The 22,099-nt window shown below is 35.6% G+C and overlaps 1 protein-coding gene across 1 annotated transcript in view; it reads right to left on the reverse strand.

Moving 5' to 3' along the window:
* FAM185A (family with sequence similarity 185 member A) overlaps nt 1-22,099 on the reverse strand; it is a gene marked incomplete at its 5' end in the record, with an annotated part of 41,449 nt that overhangs the window by 3,952 nt on the left and 15,398 nt on the right. Inside the window, 4 exons of the mRNA XM_085325710.1 lie at nt 5,961-6,095; nt 8,377-8,472; nt 14,129-14,170; nt 20,773-20,911. Of these exons, the coding sequence (XP_085181836.1) occupies nt 5,961-6,095; nt 8,377-8,472; nt 14,129-14,170; nt 20,773-20,911 (412 nt within the window). The remainder of the gene's footprint in view (nt 1-5,960; nt 6,096-8,376; nt 8,473-14,128; nt 14,171-20,772; nt 20,912-22,099) is intronic.

Consider the following 22,099-nt stretch of genomic DNA (forward strand, 5'->3'; position numbering starts at 1 on the left):
AGAAAGGATTTTGTTTCAAAACCCATCAGTTAAGACAACAGTATGAGTTCAGAAAGAGCTAGATGCACCAGGGTGTGACAGGCCACATTTTCTATTTAACAGCTAGGAAAAAAAAATTCTATGAAGAAAGGCAGAAAATACCTTTAGGAAACTTTACTCAGTTAAGTATTGATCATTTATTTGTTCATTTTCTTGGAGACTTGAGAAGTTAAAAAGAATTCTACTTTCAAATAATAAAATATATAAAAATGGGCTTATTTTAAATGCAAATTGATAGCAAAATTACTTCAAATCTAAAAAAAAAAAAAATCCTACAAAAAATCCTTAACACATGAACACATGGAAGGCCAACACAAGACAARTTCTGAATCCCAAGAGAACAAAGTTTTTCAGGAGAAAATGTGTGCAAAATTAGGAAATTAACCCTTGCAATCAAGATTCAAACCTTGGATTCTTCAATTTCAAAGCATGTAGAACTGTTAGATGAAAAAATGTTATTTTAACTCTAAACTTATATTCTCCCCTGTTCAGAGAAAACTTAAGGTTGTTCACTAGTATTGCTAGGACTGTGGTGTGACTCCAAGACTGTGAGCAGCTTGAGTTAAATGCAAGCTGAAACCAATAAAAACCTGGGGATAGCATCTCATCTGATGTGTTTTTAAGAAGTTGGATGAACTTGCTATTTGACTTGAAGGAATGTAATCTTTTCCAGATACAACCTGGGATTATTGTTTGCTTTTTTAAAAATACTGCTTAAGGATCAAGACTTCGCAGAGTAACAGTGTTCAGGGGGACACCATGAAACTACGAAAGAAAGTTCTTTCCACTCAATTCTAGTGACAAAGATTCAATAACAATTGCTTCTAGGAAAGGAAAATTCTGAAGAGAATACAGAAAATAATCACAGTCACAGCACTGAACAGTGCTGCTCCTGGGATCAGAACAGTAAGTCCAAATACAACAGAGACAAGCTGCAAAGTGCTACACTTTGACAGCTGCTACATTTCAGAAGAAAATTAAGTTTCAAAGCACTGCCATGATGCAAAAATCTTTCAATTATTTCCCTTTTAAAGACCAGTTGCTTGCCTCATGTCACTCATGGCCCCTTCAACTGTATTTGGGTTTAGTTTGGAATTCTGTGTAGGTAGAAACATGTAAAGTAACACCGAATTCCAGGTAACAAAAGCAATGAATACATCCATAAAGCCTGGCACAAGACTCATGCAATCAAATCATTTTTGCACACTGGTGAGCCAAACTTTGGAGAAATCCTAAGGGGTAAGCATTTCACAGGCAGCTCCGCCAGTACCACGGGATGAAGAGCCATTCTGTGTCCAGTGAAAAATCAGTTATTGAGGCAGATTATGGTAGGAAACAATCTGTCTGAATTCCATACACACTTCAGAGGAGATTCCAGGCTTAACATCACACACACATAAAACCTTTATTATTTCTGTCCGTGCTTGAATAAGTGTCTGTTCCTAATGAGAAAGGGGTCTTTCATCACAATCTACCTGGGAATCAGAGTGAAAAGACTAACTAAATTCATGGAGAAACCTGAAAAGGCAGAGATGAGACAATGCCTGTCTTTTCAAAAACACCTAGAAATTAGGCAAGTTTGGTTTTTCCAGAGGCATGCGAAGAAGAAGGTTGCCTAAGGAGTTCCGATATTGGCTCACCCCATGCAAGAAAGAGGCAACATCTACCTGGAAACTTTCAAAGGAAAAAAGGGTTAGAGAAAGTAACACCCAGGCTGAAGATCTAAGAACAGGTATAAACTGATGTGAAAAAGAAGATATTACCTGTGTGCATGATCACCAGAAGGCAAGGCTCTGAGAGGGACTATTCAAATGTAGCTTAGGAAAGCTATAGTGCTATAGATGGGTGGTATTAGTAACAAAAGCTAAAAATCCTGTTAAGTGCTGCAAATGTTACAATGCTGGATGAAACATGGAGCAAGTATGTCTCCTGACTTGAGAGAAGACAAYCATCCCCAAACAGCACGTACTTTGTAAGAGGACAGAAAATTATAAAGGAAAAGGCTGGTTTGCCAATTTGAGAAAGAAAGAATAGAGAGACATGGTAACTTGCAAAGACAAATATTTGTGGCCACTAAGGAACACCTGTGACACTGTGGGACTTCCACCAAGGAAACTCATGCAAGCACTGAAAACCAGATGGAGTAATAAGCAACTGCGAAAGTTGAAATCTCACTTGGCACTAAGTAAATTGATGGCATCAGGTCAAAGGTTGCTGCTGGATATGAAGCTGGGACTAGAACTGGAGCCTAGAATGGAAAAAGATCTGGAATCAGATCAGTCCTTGGCAYCAGAGCTAGAAGATTTACATGATGTAAAAACCTGATTATATTCCAGACAATTTGATTTGGAAATTGACACCATGAGCTACAAGGATCCAAAGAAACTCTACATGATTGCAAGACTTTTTCCAGTCAGCTTACAGTTGTCGACACACCAATTGGCAATGCAAGTGAGGGGAAGTCTGCCCACTGCCTGCATTTGTTTACTCCCCAAATTAATCCACCCACATCCTTCAAAACCCTCCTTTGGAGTCGCTTTGGAGTAGGAGGAGCAGATGGTCACATCAACTTAGGACAAGAGAGAATAGGGCTGAAAGCAATCTCCTGAGGATCCATTATATTTAACTTGATGTGCCTGTCTAGCTTGTTCTTCAGAATCTGCAGAACTGTAGAATTTATAGCCTCTCTAGACAACTACTTACCGTCAGAAAGTTTATCTTACTATTCAGCTAAGTTTAATTGGCCATCAAGTCAAATCATAATTCTTTTCTGCTTAATTATTTGACATATATCTTCCTACTGTCCTTCCTGTTAGCACATACAGTTCCAGAGACAGTTAATCTCCACAGGCTAAAATTCCTATATCAGCTGATTTAGGAATACATGCAGACCTTGAGAAATAGGGAAGCACAGACTCCTAGCAGCAAAGGCTAGGAGTACGCTACAGAGCATTCTGATAAGCAGAATCCTTTCTTCCTACATTCTTTGCCAGGGAAAGGAGAAGAATGACGTGACATGATTACCATTAGAAATTTTTGGAGTTTATTGAACACTCTCAAATTAGACAGTCTAATAAATGCTTTCACAGGGAGCTGGACCAGTGCTTCACATGAAAAATCCATTTTTATAAACTCTGTTATATCATACATACTACTTTCAAAAGGGTCTACTGATGTCAGTGAAAACAGATGCCTTCTCCTTGCAAATTACTCTAAAGAGTACACATGCTGGCAGCATTCTCTAATTCCTTCCCGTCTTTGGCAAGTGTCGCAGTTCTGCAGCAAAGTCAGTCTCTCTCTCTCTTCAAAGGAGCAAAACACCTTTTTACACTTTGCCTCTGAAGCCCTCACTCCAGGTTCTCTCATCTTCTTGCTATAACTAAATCCAGATCTATTTCTTGGCCACCTCAAAAAATCCTGGATGTGACTGTCAGTGTGTTCACAGCCCACTTTCTTCCTCCATCAGTGTGGAGGAAGCAAGGTGTAGCTGCTACAATAGCAGTAAGGAAGAGGCTTTCCTGGAGCAGGAGATAGACTAGGTGCAAATTTACTCAAATCATAAAATTATACCCCATCTTCTCACTGGAGAACTCTATGGTTTCACACTGTACTCCCAGAGGCAAGTAAAGTCTGAAAGCAGCTTGAAAACAGCCAGTTCTTGCATTATCCACATGGGAACTGGCCAGCTTCTGAAAAGCTGCCTATTTTTAAATGAACCTTTGACCACAGAATCATTAAAAATCTAAATTATCATCTGCTTACGATACAGAGCTTTTTTCCACTTTGCAAAATACCCTCCCCTCTCCCCCTTTTGTATTTCTTTAGCTGTAGCAGAAGTATAGCTATAGACTCTGTATTTAAGACTCCAGCAAAAAAATAAGGTTTTCATGGTATAGGAATGGCATTAAATGATTTCAGAATCAACTTGTACAAAAAAATGCTTAAATATCAATTCTATGAAGAAGGGATCATCCAGAATGAGGGAACAACTGCTTGGCCTGCAGGGATAATACACTGTCTCTGTGGGATAAAGAGAAGCAGGAAGCATCTCCTCTGCTGTGCCAAAGGATGTTACTGCCTTGTCCAAGAAAGAGCAGGCACTGTTTTCAAAGGGGTAAGAAAGGAGCAAAGCACATTCCAGAGCCATCTATTTCATCCCTTCAAGTTTTTAGCTTCTTATTGACTAGCAAAGAAGAAAATGCCAGCAGAGTTGCTATAAATCATTGGTTACATTATTTGAGCCTAGCAATCAATGAAGATGATTGGTATAAAGATGGATGAAGATATATCACTTCAGACCAGCACAGAACCACAGTTCAATTGAATCTTGCTGAAAATACATTTCAGGGTCTATTTTTCATTCATCTGTATCTGGATAAATTTAGATCTATATTTAATTGTTTTTGAGGAATGCCGTAACCTCTTTAAACAACTGATAATCAGTGGCGAAAGGCTGTTGTCTGTGTGCAMTTCTCATTGATTTCCATAGCTTCGGGATATGTATATTTGAGGGTTAACTAATCAGAGCCACTTCTGGCCTAAGCAGCCAAAATCATTTGGATGCAGAATGGTGGGTTGGAAAATTGCTTCTTCTTCAGCGATGACTCTCCTGCATAAACACTGACTGGGTCATGAAACCAGAGAAGCAATTCAGCTGTGTATATTTGAAACATTACTCTTATCTTTAATGTTGCCAGAGTTAACAAGATGATTGACCAGCCAGAGATCCCATTCACTGGGAAACGTACTGTTTTACTGCTGAAGTGATACACAGCATGGAACTTTGCTTGAATCTGGGGTCCTTCCAAGCTTACTACCTGGAGTTTTAAACATGTTTTTTAAAAAGCTGTATTTAATAACTATTAGTAAATTTAACTGCTAGTTACTGTTCAAGGCAGAAGGCAGAAAGCGACATGCCTATACATTTCAAGACTACTGTATTACATACACAGACTCCATGTTTTGCAGGTATGTTTATAACATTTCCTAGCTTAGAAGACTTTGGGATTACCATTTTTATGTAGAGGAAGAGAAGAAGTTTTGTATGTTTTCTTAAAAAAAAAATAAAAAAAAGAGAGAAACTGAAAGCCTCATTCAATCTATTATCATATCAGGTCACACTGACAAGACACGTTCACAAGGAAAGCTGGAGCCTTCAGATCCGTTACGCTAACCTTGCCTCTTAAGCAGAGGGAGTAATTGTTAACAGCAAGAGACAGCTTCTAGATGGACCAGTCAGGAGAGGAAGATGGAAATACACACCCTGACAATGAACTGTACAACTTTAGAATAAAGCAGGGAACAGCAAGACTAGGGGACTACCAAGTTCAATTTTAGAATTGGTAGAGGAACGTTTCCAGCAATTACGAGGGGCCTTTCCACGTACCCTATATTCCTCTGTACTCCAGCTCCTCCTGTTCTTTCCTGGCCAYCACCCACCCATCATTTCTCAGTCTATCCTGCACTGTTTAACATTAGTAATGTTTGTTTATAAATATGCCATACGCACCTTTTACTCTGCCTTTTTTTTTGTCAGAGACATCAAAAAATGTTTCATTAGATTTTTAATAGATTGTCTAGGCCAACAATAAATTCTAAGAATGTTTTAAACAAATTTATAAGCCATGGGTCAAATTCATACCCTAGTTTACTTCTCCCAGATTCACTGGAATTATGCTGAGGATGAATTTGGCTCTAAGATTTTTGTTAGAGAAACAGTCACTTGTATTCAAAAGTCATTTACCAAACAAAATGAAAAATCCATCTAGTAACAAGGGGAGTTCACTGGCACAAGCAAACATTTGAAGCTGAAACAGATGACACAGGAAGAGGCCAAGAGTAATAAAACCGTACAAAAATGCAGATACCTTTGACTAATGCCAGACAGACATTTACTGAAAGCCAAAATTAGTAAGCCTTACCACTTATAGTTACGTGATCATCTTTGGAGGCACTCTGTGTTTCTTCTAACCGGATCTCTGAGCTCACATCCACTTTTCTCCCAGACAATTGTAAATAAGCTTTGAGAGAGGCAGGTACCTTGACTGTAATAGAACCTGGTATAAATTTAAATGAAAGATAGTTAGATTAACATCGAGATCAAAGCATGAAATAGGCAACAATTTAGCTAACTTGAGGAAAATCATCCCAATTTTTAAGAATCTTCAAAGATAGTAATCTCTTCCTGTCTCTGAAAGAGTAAGAACAAGGATAGTTTCATTTACCATTACCAGAATACTACATGTAACATGCATAAAATGGTGCCATGGTATTTCATAGGGGGCATGGAAATTAACACTGATGTATATTGCTAGCAACAGTCCTCCTTACTGGAGGACCTTATCACAAGGATGATGCAAGGAACCCTGAGACAGGAAGAAAATATAATTAAGAGTATTACTGCTCCAGCTTCATCTTCTGGTCATATATAYCCACATTTCTGAGTAAGGAAAAGGGACTGGACTCTATGATTAACCCAGCTACTGCATGGCATGTTATATAAATAATATAACTGTTCTCTGGAACAGTCAGATGCCACTTATGCACTGTTAGTACAAGCAGTTGTCTTTGCTTTATTGTACAGCGCTGGCTCTTCATAGGATTCAGAAGATGAAGACTCAAAAGTGACTAACGAGCCTGAAAACTGTGTCACTATAAAGTGTAATCTACTAACACACTGCAACTTCAGTGTTCCTTATAACTCTACTTCTGAGATTTAAAACGGAAATTCTGACTTTTGCTTCTCCTAAATATGAGCTCTTTATGCAGCAGATTGAAGGCAATTGCTGGGCCACGAATCTGCCAGCCTTAGCCGTATTTGGAATTACTCAGTCACAATGTTTGGAAGTTGTGTCTCACATTAGAACTAAAAATAGCAGAACTCAGAACACACTTTCTGCGTATATGCTCTCTAGTTTCATTTACTTTAGAAAAAATATTAAAGAGTTTCTTTAAACATGCCCCATAAACTCAATCAGGACATGATCAGAAAACTGGTATTAAAATGTTTATGCAGCAGTCAGAAAGCAACCCTACCTATGAAATCTGAATTCAGTAGAATCAGTTGCCTGTAACATTCCTGAAGAGCAAATAACTGCCAGTATAATTCAGACTTAAATTTTGCTGTATGCGCAAAAACTTTAGCATAAGGAAGGGGAGAGAGCTTCATCTTTGGGTATTCCTCTCAGCCTAGCTCAACGATGTTACTCAAAATAGAATGCACATGCAGCTGACCTCCCATGAATGGGACATTTTCTGCCCAGCAGTTGTCAGCAGTTACTCTGTTACTCTGAATTTACAGGGTAAATGAAAACAGAACTTCATCAACTTTGCCTTTTCTAAACTATGCTGCCAGAAGAGATGTCAGATAATGTTTTGAAATTAACATTAATTATTTTTTCTTAAATACATTCAATTTTACTACTCAAAGAGATGTATGTTATTATTGACTCAAAAGGTAACTAAGAAATAATATAAAAATATACTTCTTCCCACAAATGGAATGAGAACAACATGTACAGAAGAATGGCTCACAAGTGATTTCAATACATTTCCTTCAGTACTTTCCCTGTAGCTAATTGCTAGATTTTTTTACCAGGAACTGCCAGGGTAGCATATCTCATACACAGCCAGAGAAGGCTACCAAACATCATGCTCTTTTGAAGTATCCAAACCATCTAACATGATGCCAAGTTGAGTACAAATCACTGTAGTGTTTTTTGCCAAACTGAGACTAACAACACATGACCAGAGTTTTGTGTTTACAATACCATATCTTCTGCATGTCAAAACTATGAATCTAACTTCAGGAGTGAGTTTTTAACAGGAAAGCTCTAGTGAATAGTCAGCAGAAATAAGAGAGAATGCTAAGGAAAGGCCTTCTCATCACTATTTTTCTGGCCTTCCTGTTTAAGTTCAGAGTCTTCTCAATATATAACATCAGATTTCACTAGGAAAAGGCACGGAAAAAGCAATGTAAGCTTGTCATATTTGCCACGGCACAAACATATCAGCATCATGAAGTAAACYGTACTCAAGGCAGAAGAAGGCTGCAAAACAACTCAGCTCCACAGAATTCTGCTGGGTAGATTGTCATAAAAAAAATAAAAGCATTAAAAAAAAATCTGTAGATCTACTTATATATCTTTTTCCTCTATAGAGTTTACTATATTGTAAGTTTTTATATACGTTTTCTAACGATGAGGTAAATGAGAATATAGATAACCAGCAATCACTAAAAACTGTTTTCTTCCAGACAGATAAAAAAAAACCCTCATGCCCTTTCTTTTATATCATAGGTTGCCACAAAAAAACCCACATTTGTTCCAGTTTGCTAACCTTTCTGGGATTTCAGATCCACTTTTCTCAATTGACTGACATATACATCTATTGCTCCATGCTGTGTAGAAGCTTTTAAACTTCCATCTGAGGAATCTGGGGAAAAAAAAAAAAAAAAAAAAAAAAAAAAAAAAAGGATTATTACTATAATCTTCCTTCCTTTTTTTTCTTAATTTCTGGATGTACATTGAGAAATACAGTCAAACTTTCAGAGCTACCCAAAACAACAAAATCAAACCTGACTGGATTTTGTCGATTTTAAGAAGTGAAAATATTCATGGCAGAATGCACTTGAATAACCATAACTAACCAGGATGTCTAGCATATATACCCTTAAAGATTTCCATATAGTTTTAAACAAACTGAACTGGAGCTCTTTTGATTCAAGATCTCAAGCATGGATGTAGAAGGTCAAAGTATGCAACACTAAAAACGTGAAAAGGAATTATTATCCCACAGCTTAAATGATTTCTTCAGAGTCGAAAACAAGGAGGAGGAGGAAAGTGGCCAGTCCCTGTTCAGTCAGCTGACTGAGCTATCACCGTCTTTTGGCTAACAAGAAAAACAATGATAAAAAATAGAACAGGATGTGAATGGTTTTCCCATCTGAACAACTTGTATGCTAAAGAATTTCTGTTCTAAACCTGAAGAAAAAAAGAATCTACATGAATCGAAATTAATGACCTGGAAAAAAAAAGTTTTACTTAGCTAAGTCACAATAAACATTTTATTGATAATTATCATATACACCGTGTGTGTGTGTGTGTGTGTGTGCATGTGTAGTGGATTGGTAACAATCAATGTTTTCAAATAAAAGCTATTTTTACAAATATCCCCCATTAAATTTAGTAACAGCCAATCAATTAGTCTCCACAAAAGCCTGACAGATTTGATTGCAACACATACAGGAAACATCCAACTTTTGTTTTTAAACAAAACATGCAATTAGCTTCTTTGTCTGCACTATGAAGAAATAAAGAGACTTCCGATAGGATAGTGACCCCCTTTCAGGAAAAACAACTGCTAACAGTCTATGCAGCACAATCAGCTGGCACTACTTTACAGAGATCAAGGGTTATTTAATGAAACCTTCCTCTCTATCAGTTTTCAAATGCAAAAGCAGGTTAGATTAAAAAAAAAAAAGATGTATTACAACAAGAAAATTTATCCTGCATCAAATAGCACAGTCTGGTATGACAAAATGCATAACTGAAATAACAATGGAGACAATATATGACAAGAAAAGCAGTAAGGACATTTATTTTTATATGTAAATACATACCTAGCTTTAGCTGAGACTAACGTGAATAACAGGATAAAAAAGAGTAAAGAAGTGGATACTTTAAATTCAGAAATTGTTGAGGACTGACAACTCAAGGGGAAATATAAGGATGAATCGTTTTAACGAGTACAGAACAGATGGTCACTCTTGAGCAACTTCAGCTATTTAAGAATTTGCTAGTACAAAAAAACGCAGTGAGGAAAATGTCCTTGATAATGTTTTGTTAAGCTTTGTGGAGAACAACTTTTCCACAAAAGAGACCAGTTTTGTTAGTCTTTTTAATTCGTAAGAGAGGAAGCCTGATTCCAGTCCCAGATGGGCAACGCTGTATGTGCCCAAGATCAAATTGGAGCAGTGTGTTCCAACAAAGATGTTAATTCTCAATTAAGAAAAATAAAAGTTATACAAACTGATAGACGAAGTATTATGCAGATATTATATTAATAGTCACATAAAGAAATACCCAGAATTCAGTTTTCATGGATGAATCTTAAAAGGTGCTCTACAGAAAGTCCACAGAGGAACATCAAGAAAAATGACAAGCTTTGACAGAATCTCTTCTGTTAAAACGTCAGAGCAGTTCCATTCTTTTGAATTACGAAAATTGTAAGACATCATAGACATTTAAAAATTTACAATGAAAGGTTTACATTAATACAGTGAAGCCTAAAAAAAAAAAAAAAAAAAAAAAACCACATCTAGCCTTCTCTACATCTAGCCTTTCTGCTAGTACAGTTTAAAGGATAATTCATAAATCAAGTAATTTGAAAAAAAAAGATGAGTGACAAATGAAAGCTTATTCACAGCACTATACATTTAGTATCTCCTCTCTCCATTTTATAAAACCAAAAATGAATGGAACAAAGGAATGAACACAAGAGATCTTGCCTTAACCCAAGCAAAAACATCTTTACTTTTCCCAATAGTATATAACTGACTTTATTCACGTTAAAAATCAGTGGAAAACTCTTCATTAATTTCAATGGCAAAATATAAGATCTTTATTACGATTTGGTTAAGGGCAACAAAAAACGTAAGATTCCATCATATGTGAAGCATGATGGAAGATTTAATTATTATAAAAAGCTAAACTACATACATCAAATACATTAATGTAAGTAGAATTACATTATTAGTCTATTAAACTAAAATCATTAGCAGTCACTAAAACTAATTGCTAAAACAATGCATGTGGAAGTTAAACACATTTATACTTCTAAGCAGCAAGAGTAATTCCTAATTCTTAGACAACAGCTGCTTTTACTGTATGCTCACGATTTAAAAATTATTTTCTCCAGTATATAAAATGTCCAGAACAACACAACCTACATTCAATATGAGACAAAGGGAAAAAAGTCCCTTAATAGAGAGAGGGTAGGGGAACAGTGAAACGAGGATGGTGATGATAAAGTTGGAAGTAACTCAATACATATTAATATATCCACAATAATGGACTCTCACAATTTTTTTACATCTTTGATTTTTTCATATCCGGATACATGAGGGATAAAAATAAACAAAGGCAGCTGACCCTGGCATGCCTGGAGAGCAGGCATACTTTTTATAAAATACCATATGGAAGAAAGCAGGCAAGCTGAGTGGCTTAGTACAGGATATAGCATAGAAGAAAGCAAAAGAACAAGTGAAAGAATTGTGTTTGTCATTAGCAGAATACAAAGACCAACCAAGTTCTGAGATATGAGGTTAGAAGATGAAGGACCTTTAAAATGAAAGCAAGAACATAACATACTTAAAGCACATAGCAAAGATGGTATCAACAGAAGGAATTTCTATTATGAGCCAAGTTTGCGCATGAATCATATGTTAAAAAAGTATCTAAGAGTAGTATTTTTAAAAAGAAACTTTTATGTCCTTAACAGAACTTAAAAATGGGGGTTTTAATTTAAAAATTATTTAGATAACATATGCAAAGTTCAATGCTCAGGGCAAAAATCACAGATACAACATAACTTCTAGATAAGTTACTGTGTATTGTTTTATTATTCAGCTATCCAAAAAACACTTTGAACACTATTTTTGTTTTCCATAATCAAATAATCCTTCTCAAAAGCAAATTCTGGCCTTCTATCTCTGTACTAGGGAATTGCTTTATAACCCCACACTCACAACACAATGGATAGTCTCAGACACCTTAGTTCACCTTCATGTCAGGACCATATTCAAATATCAAGTAGCTGCTATATAGGTTTTTGACAAAGTTGAAACTTTGTTCTTTATTGTGCTGGACACTTCAAGTCACAGTTTTGGATCCGGTATTCAAAAACAAAAATATATTTACATGTAAAAATAATACAAAATATCCAGACATAAATCAGATAAAACAGTTGTTTCAGCTGATGAAACAGCTTGTTCTACCTATAACTAAAAGAAAATACACAGAAAAAAGAGTGAAAAAAAMCAGCACCCGTTTCTAGTTTTAATGCAGAATTATACAAGAATACAAAACTGTCAATCTATACAATTGTTTGCTTTTTCCCAGGCTAATACTCTGAAAAACATCCCAGGACCTCAACTATGAATTAATTAGACTTGTAAATAAATCTCCCAAAAGTTAAGGATACATCTCTGAAATCTAGAGATGAGTACATTTTCCAGTTAACAAATAAAATGCATTACTAACGATATAAAATTACAACCTCAACTGGGTGACAAGAAGAATAATTTTTCTATTTCCTGCTTTGAGAGGTAGGAGTTCTAGAACTGAACTCTCTCAGACCCAGCAAGGTCCAGCAACACTGTTTCCTGCTTTTTATAGGATGTATGCAATATGAATTTCTCTACATGAGTACACAAGTGAATGACAATATGAACTCAATGTTGCCTGCAAGTTTTAGACCTACTTTGGAAATATACATCATATTCTTCAGGATCTTCATTAAAAGACTAATCAACCTTCCTTGTAGCTGGGCATAAGCATCCCAACCTCAGATTAGCTAAAACAGCAACACCTTTGTAGCCCAAGAGCAGCAGAAATTCAAAAACCTATGGATGTAAAAAGGCTGCAGCAGTGAAGAAAAGGTTTTCGTTAACAGTTTTATTAAGAGTTGGAGGTTGACATTTGGCCTGCAAAGAAATAGGTATCTGCATGCCTACGAAAATCCAGCCCAAAAGTCAGATCTGCCTTTTTCTTCCTATTTCTGTCAATATCTGGCAATCCAGCAAGCTATCCTGTGCCCTATATTCTTCATACATGAAGGCTTCTACTTCTGAACTTTGTCAAAACAATTAAAAATTGTTTTTAATCTCAACTTGTTAAGAATTGATCCACTGGATCTTAAAAGGCATTCTGCCTTTGGAAAAAAAATCCTCAAGAATCTAGATGGGGTTTTACCCTCTCTAGGAAAAGGTTAGGTATAACTAATCCTTTCAGAATTGAAATCTGAAAAATAAAACTGTTCAGCTTTACAATACTTCCTAATGTTTAAACTAAGCTTGATTAATTAAGGAAAATGATCATCATTGGTTGGAAATAATCATATCCTGTGCTAAAAAAAACATTATTAAATAATTCTCATATTCCATGAGTTTATTTAACAGAAGGAAAAACAGAGTAACAGGCCTGAATTTAAGTCTGTGGTTTAATGACTAACTCATAAGAATGTGTACTGCATTCATTTTCCAGGGATATTAATACAGATTGTTTAGAAGTATAAAAAAAGGTTATAATAGTACAGCTCATTCCTGCAGGATGCTTAATACTGGGAAGAAGACTTTGAGATTTGGGTCTGTAAACATGTTTATTTACAGAAGAGGAAATCCTTCARTATTTCATTAAAGAGACACTGAATCTTGTCTACAGTTTGTTACTTCAATTTTCTATCAAAGAAATAACCAGTTAGTGTTGCACTTCTGTGTCAATACACTGTAAAAAAAAAAAAGTAAAATAGAATAACCCTAGTATTTTTCTAGCATAATGCAGTATTTAATGATACATTATGTTATTGCACTGTATAAAAGCTCAATTTACTAAAAATAAAAAATAAAATAAAAAATTAAGAGCTATATTTCATTGTGAAAAACAACAACCACTGTCGTACACTGTAGTATTTTAGAAATACTGTTTTATAAGTTTTCCCAGAAGCTGACTTTTAAAAAAAAACACAGTATGTATTTCATCACGACTACATGATGCTACACGATACAAAAATAAAACAAAGTTAGTCTTTGAAAATAACAAATATAAGATACAGAAGGTTAAAAGGCAAAATGATTACATCTGAGGTACACTTAATTTTCCTCTCATGTCCTTATGTCCTCTCCTAACCTGTGAGAGGTTTTCTAGGCTCAGCCTAACATCCCAGGCCCTGCAGGAATTGTGGCATCAAAAGGTAGAAGGCCTCCTTCCCTTGTGAAATCACCTCCTTTTTTCCTCCCCTGCAAATAATTACCTTTTAGAAAAAAGAAGGGAAGACTGGGAGAGTATTATCTGAGACATAAGGCAGAACCTACCTACTGTGATACTCCCTGTTTCTGTCTGTAGGGTGGTGTTACCTATTAGAGAAAGAAAAGGAAGAAAAGAGGCATTTTAATGTTAAAAGCAGATTTAACTGTTCTCTCAAATCATAACAAAGATTAAAGGAGTGTGATCTCATACACACAATAATATTCTGGTTATAGTAGAATATTTGACTCGCATATAAAAGCAGAACAGCATAAGTAAGTAATACTGCTTAAACACTATTGCTTTATAAACAAACAAACAAATCAACATATGTGGATAAGTAATAATGAAATGATTCCAGACAAGAAAAACACTGAATAAAACTTGAAGGCACAGGCTGGGTGTGGCAGAGAGAAAAGCAAAGAGGCATTTTGAGGCTACTGTCCATCATTTTATTTTATGCCATTTTTTTTTCAATTGTTCAGAGGACTGCAACAGCACTATGGCTGATTAAAAGTAGTTTAACAGGATGAGTAACAAAGAATTTATACAGAGAGACAGACAGAACCTGTGTATCCAGACACACACATATGTTTATGTGAGCCTGGAAAGTCCGGAAAAAAAAACTCTCTCCAACCTCAGGATAGGGATTTTCTGCTTTCGCCTGGAGGGTGAAAGCACGGCCAACTGCCTAAAGAATCCCTGAAAACTGGCTACTCCCTCCAAACTTAAGTGCATAATGACTGACTATCAATAGTCTTCACTGACTTCATCTGGATCCAAGTGTGCTGGGGTCCCTGAAGAACATCAAACAACAGTGTACAAAGCATAAAATGTAGAACGGCCTCCTGCTGAACTTGCCAGTGCCTGTTCAGAGTAATACATAGTACTTCATCCTTAACTTTCATAAAAGGAACACTCCTCTTTACCTATGGCATCATGAGAATCTGAAAGGACGAGAGAGAKACCTCGTACCAAAAGCCATCTATGCTTTTCAACAGCCTAAAAAAGTTGGTAGAGCAGTTATAGTTCCAAATCCATATATATATATATTTTATATATRTAGTACATGTACAATTACATTACAAACAAAATGCTTTAAATGAAAAAACTAAATGACAACAGTTCATTCATATCACTCCTTCATTTTTCCAGGAGAATAACAGATTGAAAAAAACAGACTGATCACAGTAATTTTGTCCAATTTTAATTCAGTGATACATAGCATTTGTGAGAATGTTCAGATCCTTTGGAAGAGGCCTCTAAAATCTGCAAGCAGATTAAGTTCTGCTCCCAACATCTTCTGCCACTACACAACAGTAAGCAGACACTAGGTTTAAGTGCATTCCATCAACATGACCTGCAGTGTTTTTCTTAATGGTCCATGGACTAGAAGTTAGAAAAGCAGTCTGTTATCAATAGACTTATATTTATTGTTCTAAACACACCCTGTACAAAATATGAGTGGTTATGCATGCCAGAGCTGAAACAAAACCATTTTTCAATTGAGTTGAAAAGAGGTTTGGCTTTACCATTTCCCCTCCCCACCCTGCACAAGAGGTATACATACTATATAATTATTCAACCTTCTCCCTCCCTCTTTTCATTACTAGCACTTATTTCTGTACAACCAACAATAAAAAAAATCCTTGGGTTTTGTAAGCTAGCAGGTTGCATAGAACTGAAGCTACATTACACAGTCTGAATATAAGCCTTGGAACGTGAAGATTTGCTGGATCTGTTCTTCATTTTTCTCATTTTTTTGTTTTCTGTTTTGTTAAACAGATCCTGAAGAACATTAAACATTTAGTGATTAATAGGAGTTTGAGCTCTAACTTATATGGCAGATATTAGTGGAGAATGCAAATATGTATTATGGTGATAGATACAGGTTAAATATTTAGCTAGAAGAGAAGCTGCTTTTAAAGCAGGTAGGAATTTCCTGCTATATTATGACCTGCAATGTCTACAGACTATGCAAAAAAACATGCTTCTGGTCATGTAATTGTACCATGTAGATTATCACTTATAATTTTTAAGCTAACCAACTCTTTTTCAGATACATCAAGGCAGAGAGAGAAAAACCTGACCAGAGGTTACTGGTTTGATTATCATATCCAACTGAATTCAGCATTGTAGCGCAGTACTATAAAGATCAAAATCTAATCTTTTCAACAGAATATTGACAGGAGTGGTTTAATGTTTTGTTTTGTTTTAATTGGAAAAAAAAAAAAGTTGTAGTCTTTCCTATCATGTATAAGCTTTGCTTCTCCATAAGCACTGTAAAACTTCCAACTATAGTACTGTAAGTCAGAGTTCATTAAAGACCAAGGGCAAGATAAGGCTTTTGGGATAAAAACAAAGACATCACTTTATATTGTATGATTTCTGAGCCTTCAATTTGTTTTGATGACTCTCAAAAAACATAGTGCTGTTCTAATGCACAGAAAAGCAAAGAAACAACCATACACCTTTTCACCACTTTGACATTGTGTTTTAAATTTGAATCAGACTAAACCAGAAAAGTTAAAGTAGCTACAATAAAATTCATTTTCACAGGCCTACTTTATATAAAGCAGTACTTGTCAGTATGGAACATACTTTTGTATGTCAGACTGTTTTGGGAAAGAAGTGCTGAGTTCAAGCATAAGGTACTTCATTCTACTTACTGCACATTTTCTACTTTGTCTTATTCAGATTATTGAGAGGACAAGGCAGCTATGTGTTCAGTCTTTCCTATGTATTAATCAGTGTGTAAAATATATAGTTACTGCAATACCAGTATTTATTTTCCCATGTGATTCTCTCAAAATAAAGTCGTCCTTATTTGATGACAACATAAGAAAAGGTAAAAGAAAAATTAGAAGTCTTGCATCTGAAATAAAATTATTCTATAGAGCAGTATAAGCTGAGTGCTGGATATCTGGAAAGTGGCTTAGAGGATGAGGACGTGGAGCTCCTGACAGACACCAGCTTGAGCATCAGTAAGCAAAGGAGGAGCTGTATTAGTACAAGTAGGGCCAGCAGGGCAAGGGAAGTGATTATTCCCCTCTATTCAGCACTTGAGATGCATTTGGAATTCTGTGTCCAGTTTTGGGCTGCCCAGTCAATAACGATATTCACGTACTCAAGGACTCTGCAGGAGAGCACTAAGATGATTAGGAGGCTGGAGCACAAGACACAAAAGAGGCTCAAAGAGCTGGGTTCATTTTGCCTTGAAAAGAGAAGGCTCATGACTGATCTTGTTGTGGGTCTCTGGCTTCCTAATGGGAGRGCATACAGAAGAAAGCCAGGCTCTTATTGAGGGAACACAGCAAATAGAAGGGATAGTGACTACAAATTGCCACAATGGAAATTATGATTCAATCTAAGGGAAAGTTTTTTCAGCATAAGGATAATTCCAAACTGGAACAAGTTGCCCAAGAAGCTTGTGGAATCTCTGTCCTTGGGGATAATTCAAAGTTCAACTAGACAAGGCAGTGAGCAAGCTGCTCTAGCTGACCCTGCTTTGATCCAGGGGCTGGACTAGATGTCCATAAGTCCCTTCCAACCCAGACTATCCTGCAAATCTAAAAACAACAACAACAAAAAAAAAAAAAAAAAAACCAAACTCAATCCAAAGCTTTGGCACAGTTGCAAAGGAAGAGTTTAAATCCCTGTTTATTCTTTCTACGTGCCTCTACAGAGAGAAGTTTCACTAACGTTTTTGCCCTTAGATATGATAGCATATTTCTTAGTCTCAGAGCTGCTGTCTCCCCACCTCCCAAGGTGTTAACTAGCAAGCTCAATGGCATCTGACATCTGTTATGCCTGCTATGGAAGCTGATTAAAATGAATTGGAAGCTGATTAAAATGACTTAAAACCAATTTCATCAAAATAATGCATTATTCTTTTATCTTAAAAGTACAAAGCATGCAAAAGAGCAATTAAGAATGTCTACATGCTTGTTCTCTTATCTCCACCTTAATTTCACCTTGCAATACTAACTATAGTAAACAGTCCCTGCTAAATGTTAAACCTATTCAGTTGTGGATTGGATTATAGATTTTTTTTTTAATTCTGTACACTCAGTGATATTTCCATAGAAATCTTGATCCCCCATTCTTAGGATAACTTCTTCAATGGGAACAATACATTTCTGAAAATTTCCAATAAGACTGCTGGATTGAAGCAGTTAGATTTTTTATTAAAAAGTGTGATTGCTTACAATACAGAAGTTTTGTTATTTTGAAAATGCTTGTGTTGTATTTCCTGCAGTGTTAGTAAGAATTGAAACTTTTCAGAGACAAGCACTTTTATATGAAAACGTTTAAGAACAGTATTTTTAAGTAAAATCTTAGATTTTCATAAATTCCTTAATTACTAGTAAATTACAAACAGTTTACACAGTGGAAGAAGGAATGAAATCTGACAGACATTAGAAAATTAAATAAACTCAATTTAAATTAAAAATTAAACGTTCAAAATACTACTTTTATTCATCATGTTATCAGAAATACAGGCATTTTATAAGAAGTCATGAAGAATTTTCATTCTGTAACAAGAACACTAGACAATTTCAGCATTATTAAACACACGATGCACACAATATGCACTCATTTTCTTTAAAAGGCTTAGGTAATCTTTTGTCTATAGCTTGTTTGTACCATGATAGGTTTAAGAAAGGTTTTTTGTTTTGSTTTTGKTTTTTTTTTTAAGTGATAGTAGAGGAAAAAAAGTTAACTTCTACCTACATACTCATGTCTCCAGAAACTGAGATAGTGGACACCAAAAGTTCTGAAGATACATCACTGCTAAGAGATTGCTTAAGGACTACAATACAGAATCACTACAGTGTTTCTGCACAGAGTCAGCTTCAGTCTTTCAGGCCTTACCTTTAATTTGGTTCAGGCCTTTCCAGAGCAGAGTTTGCAGAGAAGCTTGGCCACTGACAGCAGCTGAATTGAACAGCCTAGGTTTCAACTGCAAAACAGGCCTGAGGCAGGTTTGTACAACCTGCACTGCTCTGACTTCGCCAAAAGTTTGAGTGTGAAAAGAATGAAGMCTAGCTCAGTCTTCTGAATGGATGTGCAAGTGGTACATCAAGCATAATATGGGCCTACTATCAGCTAAAGGGAAGTAGTGGGCTTAATTGCCCAAGAAATGATTTCTCCAAGTGTTTACAAACCAAAAAAGGGTAAAATTGAAGTACCTCATGAGGTAAAGACTATGAGTGATCAATTTAATTTTTCTAACTTATAGTAAGATTCTGTTTTCCACTAACGTACAAYCTTTAAAGTCTAACAATATTTGGTCTTATTACAGAAAGATTATTGAGGAACATGATGTTTTGCAGGAAATATTCCTCTGAAAGAACAGACTGGAAATACCAAGTAAATCTTGATGCGCAAGTTCTTTTAAAAGAAGCAATTAATATAATGTTAGGTGTTCCAGTTCCATTTAATAAAGGGCCCATGAAAATAACCCTGAAGTCAGGTCAGAAATGTCTGCATAACTTGGATAAAATTTATTTGTTTTCACATTGTTCTTTAGTGAAATTATAATGTGGCATTACTAAGAGGTAAGTCACTAACTACAGCTGTTATTATTTCACTTTTATAGCGAGATAACAAAAATAAACTCTAGGATGCACACAGAGGCATGAACACATTCACAAACTGACCATTTCACAATATGATTRTATCTGTTAGAAGACAGAAAAGTCAGCTTATTGGCTAAAATACTAGAAGTAATATAGTCTAATAATATATAGTAATATATTACTAGAAGTAATATAGTTAGAGGGAAAAAAAAAAAAAAACTTAGTTCTGCCTATGCGTGCTGAAATGAAGTGTAGCTAGCAAGTTATGATCTAGTTTTCAGATTAAAATACATCAACAACAGAGWTGCTCCTTTAAAGGAGAAAGGAATCATTTCTGAAGCAAGATAAAAACATGAAATTGCAGTAAGTTTTTTTACAGGGCAGAGCTAGAAGCCTGAAATTCATACCAACTTCACACCCACTCTTCATACATCCTAGAGCTTTACTTAATAGAAATCACTAAACACAATAGAGCATAGACATAGTTCAGTGGCAATGTCATTAAATTWCTGATACACACTAGGTTCCAACCTTGACTATTATTTATACGAAAGACACTCAAGTTAGTTTTAGTTCTGAATGAAGCACAGTAAAGGGTAGAAGGATTAAAGAATGTGGCTTTCATCATAAAGATTAGAAACTGTCACAATTTTATTACTACAGGATGCTAGCACATACACAGATCATTTCTGACAAAAGCTTCCAGATATGACCAAATTCTACCAGAAATCTTACTACGAGCTGGATGAGCTAAYTTGGATATGAACAAAAAGTTGGGGGTGGAAGAAGTATCTTTACCTCCTCCTTTTCTTTTAAATACATTTTTCAGTGCTTAATTTTACAATATTTTAATATATACCCTTAGCACATGTGATAGATTTTTTTCCCCTGTAACATACACTTTTTCCTATTCTATAAGAAGTGCACTTATGAAATTGTTTTAGAAATAAATACAGTATGTGATAYTGTAAGCTAATCCTCAATCAATTCAGCCTCTAACCAGCACTGATTTATTTCATTCACGTACTGCACGATTATTAGACTATAGCATTAGTCCTTTTGTTACTATGGACATTATGAATATCTTAACAATGACTAAATTTCTGACAGTATTTCTTTTCCTATCTTACCATGAACACTTCCCAGTAGAATATCACCAGCTACTGAAGACAGAGATGAAGATTCTGCATAGAGATAYTTAGTTTTCAGCAGCCCATCTTCAGTGGATATGTTGATGGAAGTCCCCTGTAGCTTCTCTATACTCACGCTCTAAGAGAAATAAACTTAAATAAACATAATGGAAAACTTGTCATCCCAGTTTGAAAAGGCATAAAGAAGTAACACTACTAAAGACAGAACAAATGGGAAGTAGGCTTTAGTATAAAACAAAATGGATCTGAGTTCTTGGTTAAAAACTGCACAAGACAGAATAAACAAAACAACATCTWCATCTAGCTCTAAGAAGTTAATAAATCTTTACAATATTCCTATGAATTATTGCCTCTATTATACAGGCAAAGAACCTATACATGCAAAAACAGATCAGTGAAAGAATAACTTGACTATTAAAAAAAAAACCAAAACATTTCATTTTGAAAAGTTAAAAAAAAAATCATAGCCTTAATAACTAAGACTTAACGCTCATACGTGATTATGACACTTCACAGCTTTGGTAATCAGCTTACTGTGACATATACCAAAAAACCCACAGCTTTTCTTCTTCCATGTAGTTATTCATGCAGACTTTTCACTTGTTCACTTCATGAACATAGCTATGGTGAAAGTTTACAACAACTAAGGAAAAAAAAAAACACAAAGCCACAGCAGCTCTTTGTCTTGGTGTAACTTTGTCTTACCTTGGTTACCCCCAAGCTATATAAAGCCTTGAAAAATGAGCGATTATCTCCACTTTTTTTTTTTTTTTTCCCTCCACGGCCTCACAGGACTCCCCATAACTCCCTCAGCCACTAGCATAAAGGATGGCAAAGAACAAAACTTCCATGGTATATAGCCAAGGCAATAAATAAAAGAAAAGCCACTGCCATTTTATGCTCTACAATCTAAATCTATTTTGAAGAGTTAAACACCCTGCAAAGTACCATCGTTGCATCACTGCAGCGTCATCACTGCTAAGAGCAGAACAAGAATACAGGCAGCCATGCTTTAGGAAAAAACAAATATGAAATGTCCACATATCTAAGTGCAAACTGTCTGTCTAGATCACTCCTCTATAATGAAAGGAAAGCCCAAGAAGTTTCATTTGTTACCACTGTATGCAAGTTCTGATCCTACTTAGAGATTTACCTWATTTATATATTATGAGCTACCTTATTTTAAAATACTTATATATAAATAACACATTTGCCAACTCACCTTGCCTACCAACCTCACTACCTCTCTTATAAATGTACAGCTGTAAGCAAGTCACCTTAATACATAATAAAAATTAAGCACCAA

The sequence above is a fragment of the Rhea americana genome, unplaced genomic scaffold (assembly GCF_003343005.1).
Source record: "Rhea americana isolate MKP2758 unplaced genomic scaffold, rheAme1 scaffold_1, whole genome shotgun sequence".
Lineage (NCBI taxonomy): Eukaryota > Metazoa > Chordata > Aves > Rheiformes > Rheidae > Rhea > Rhea americana.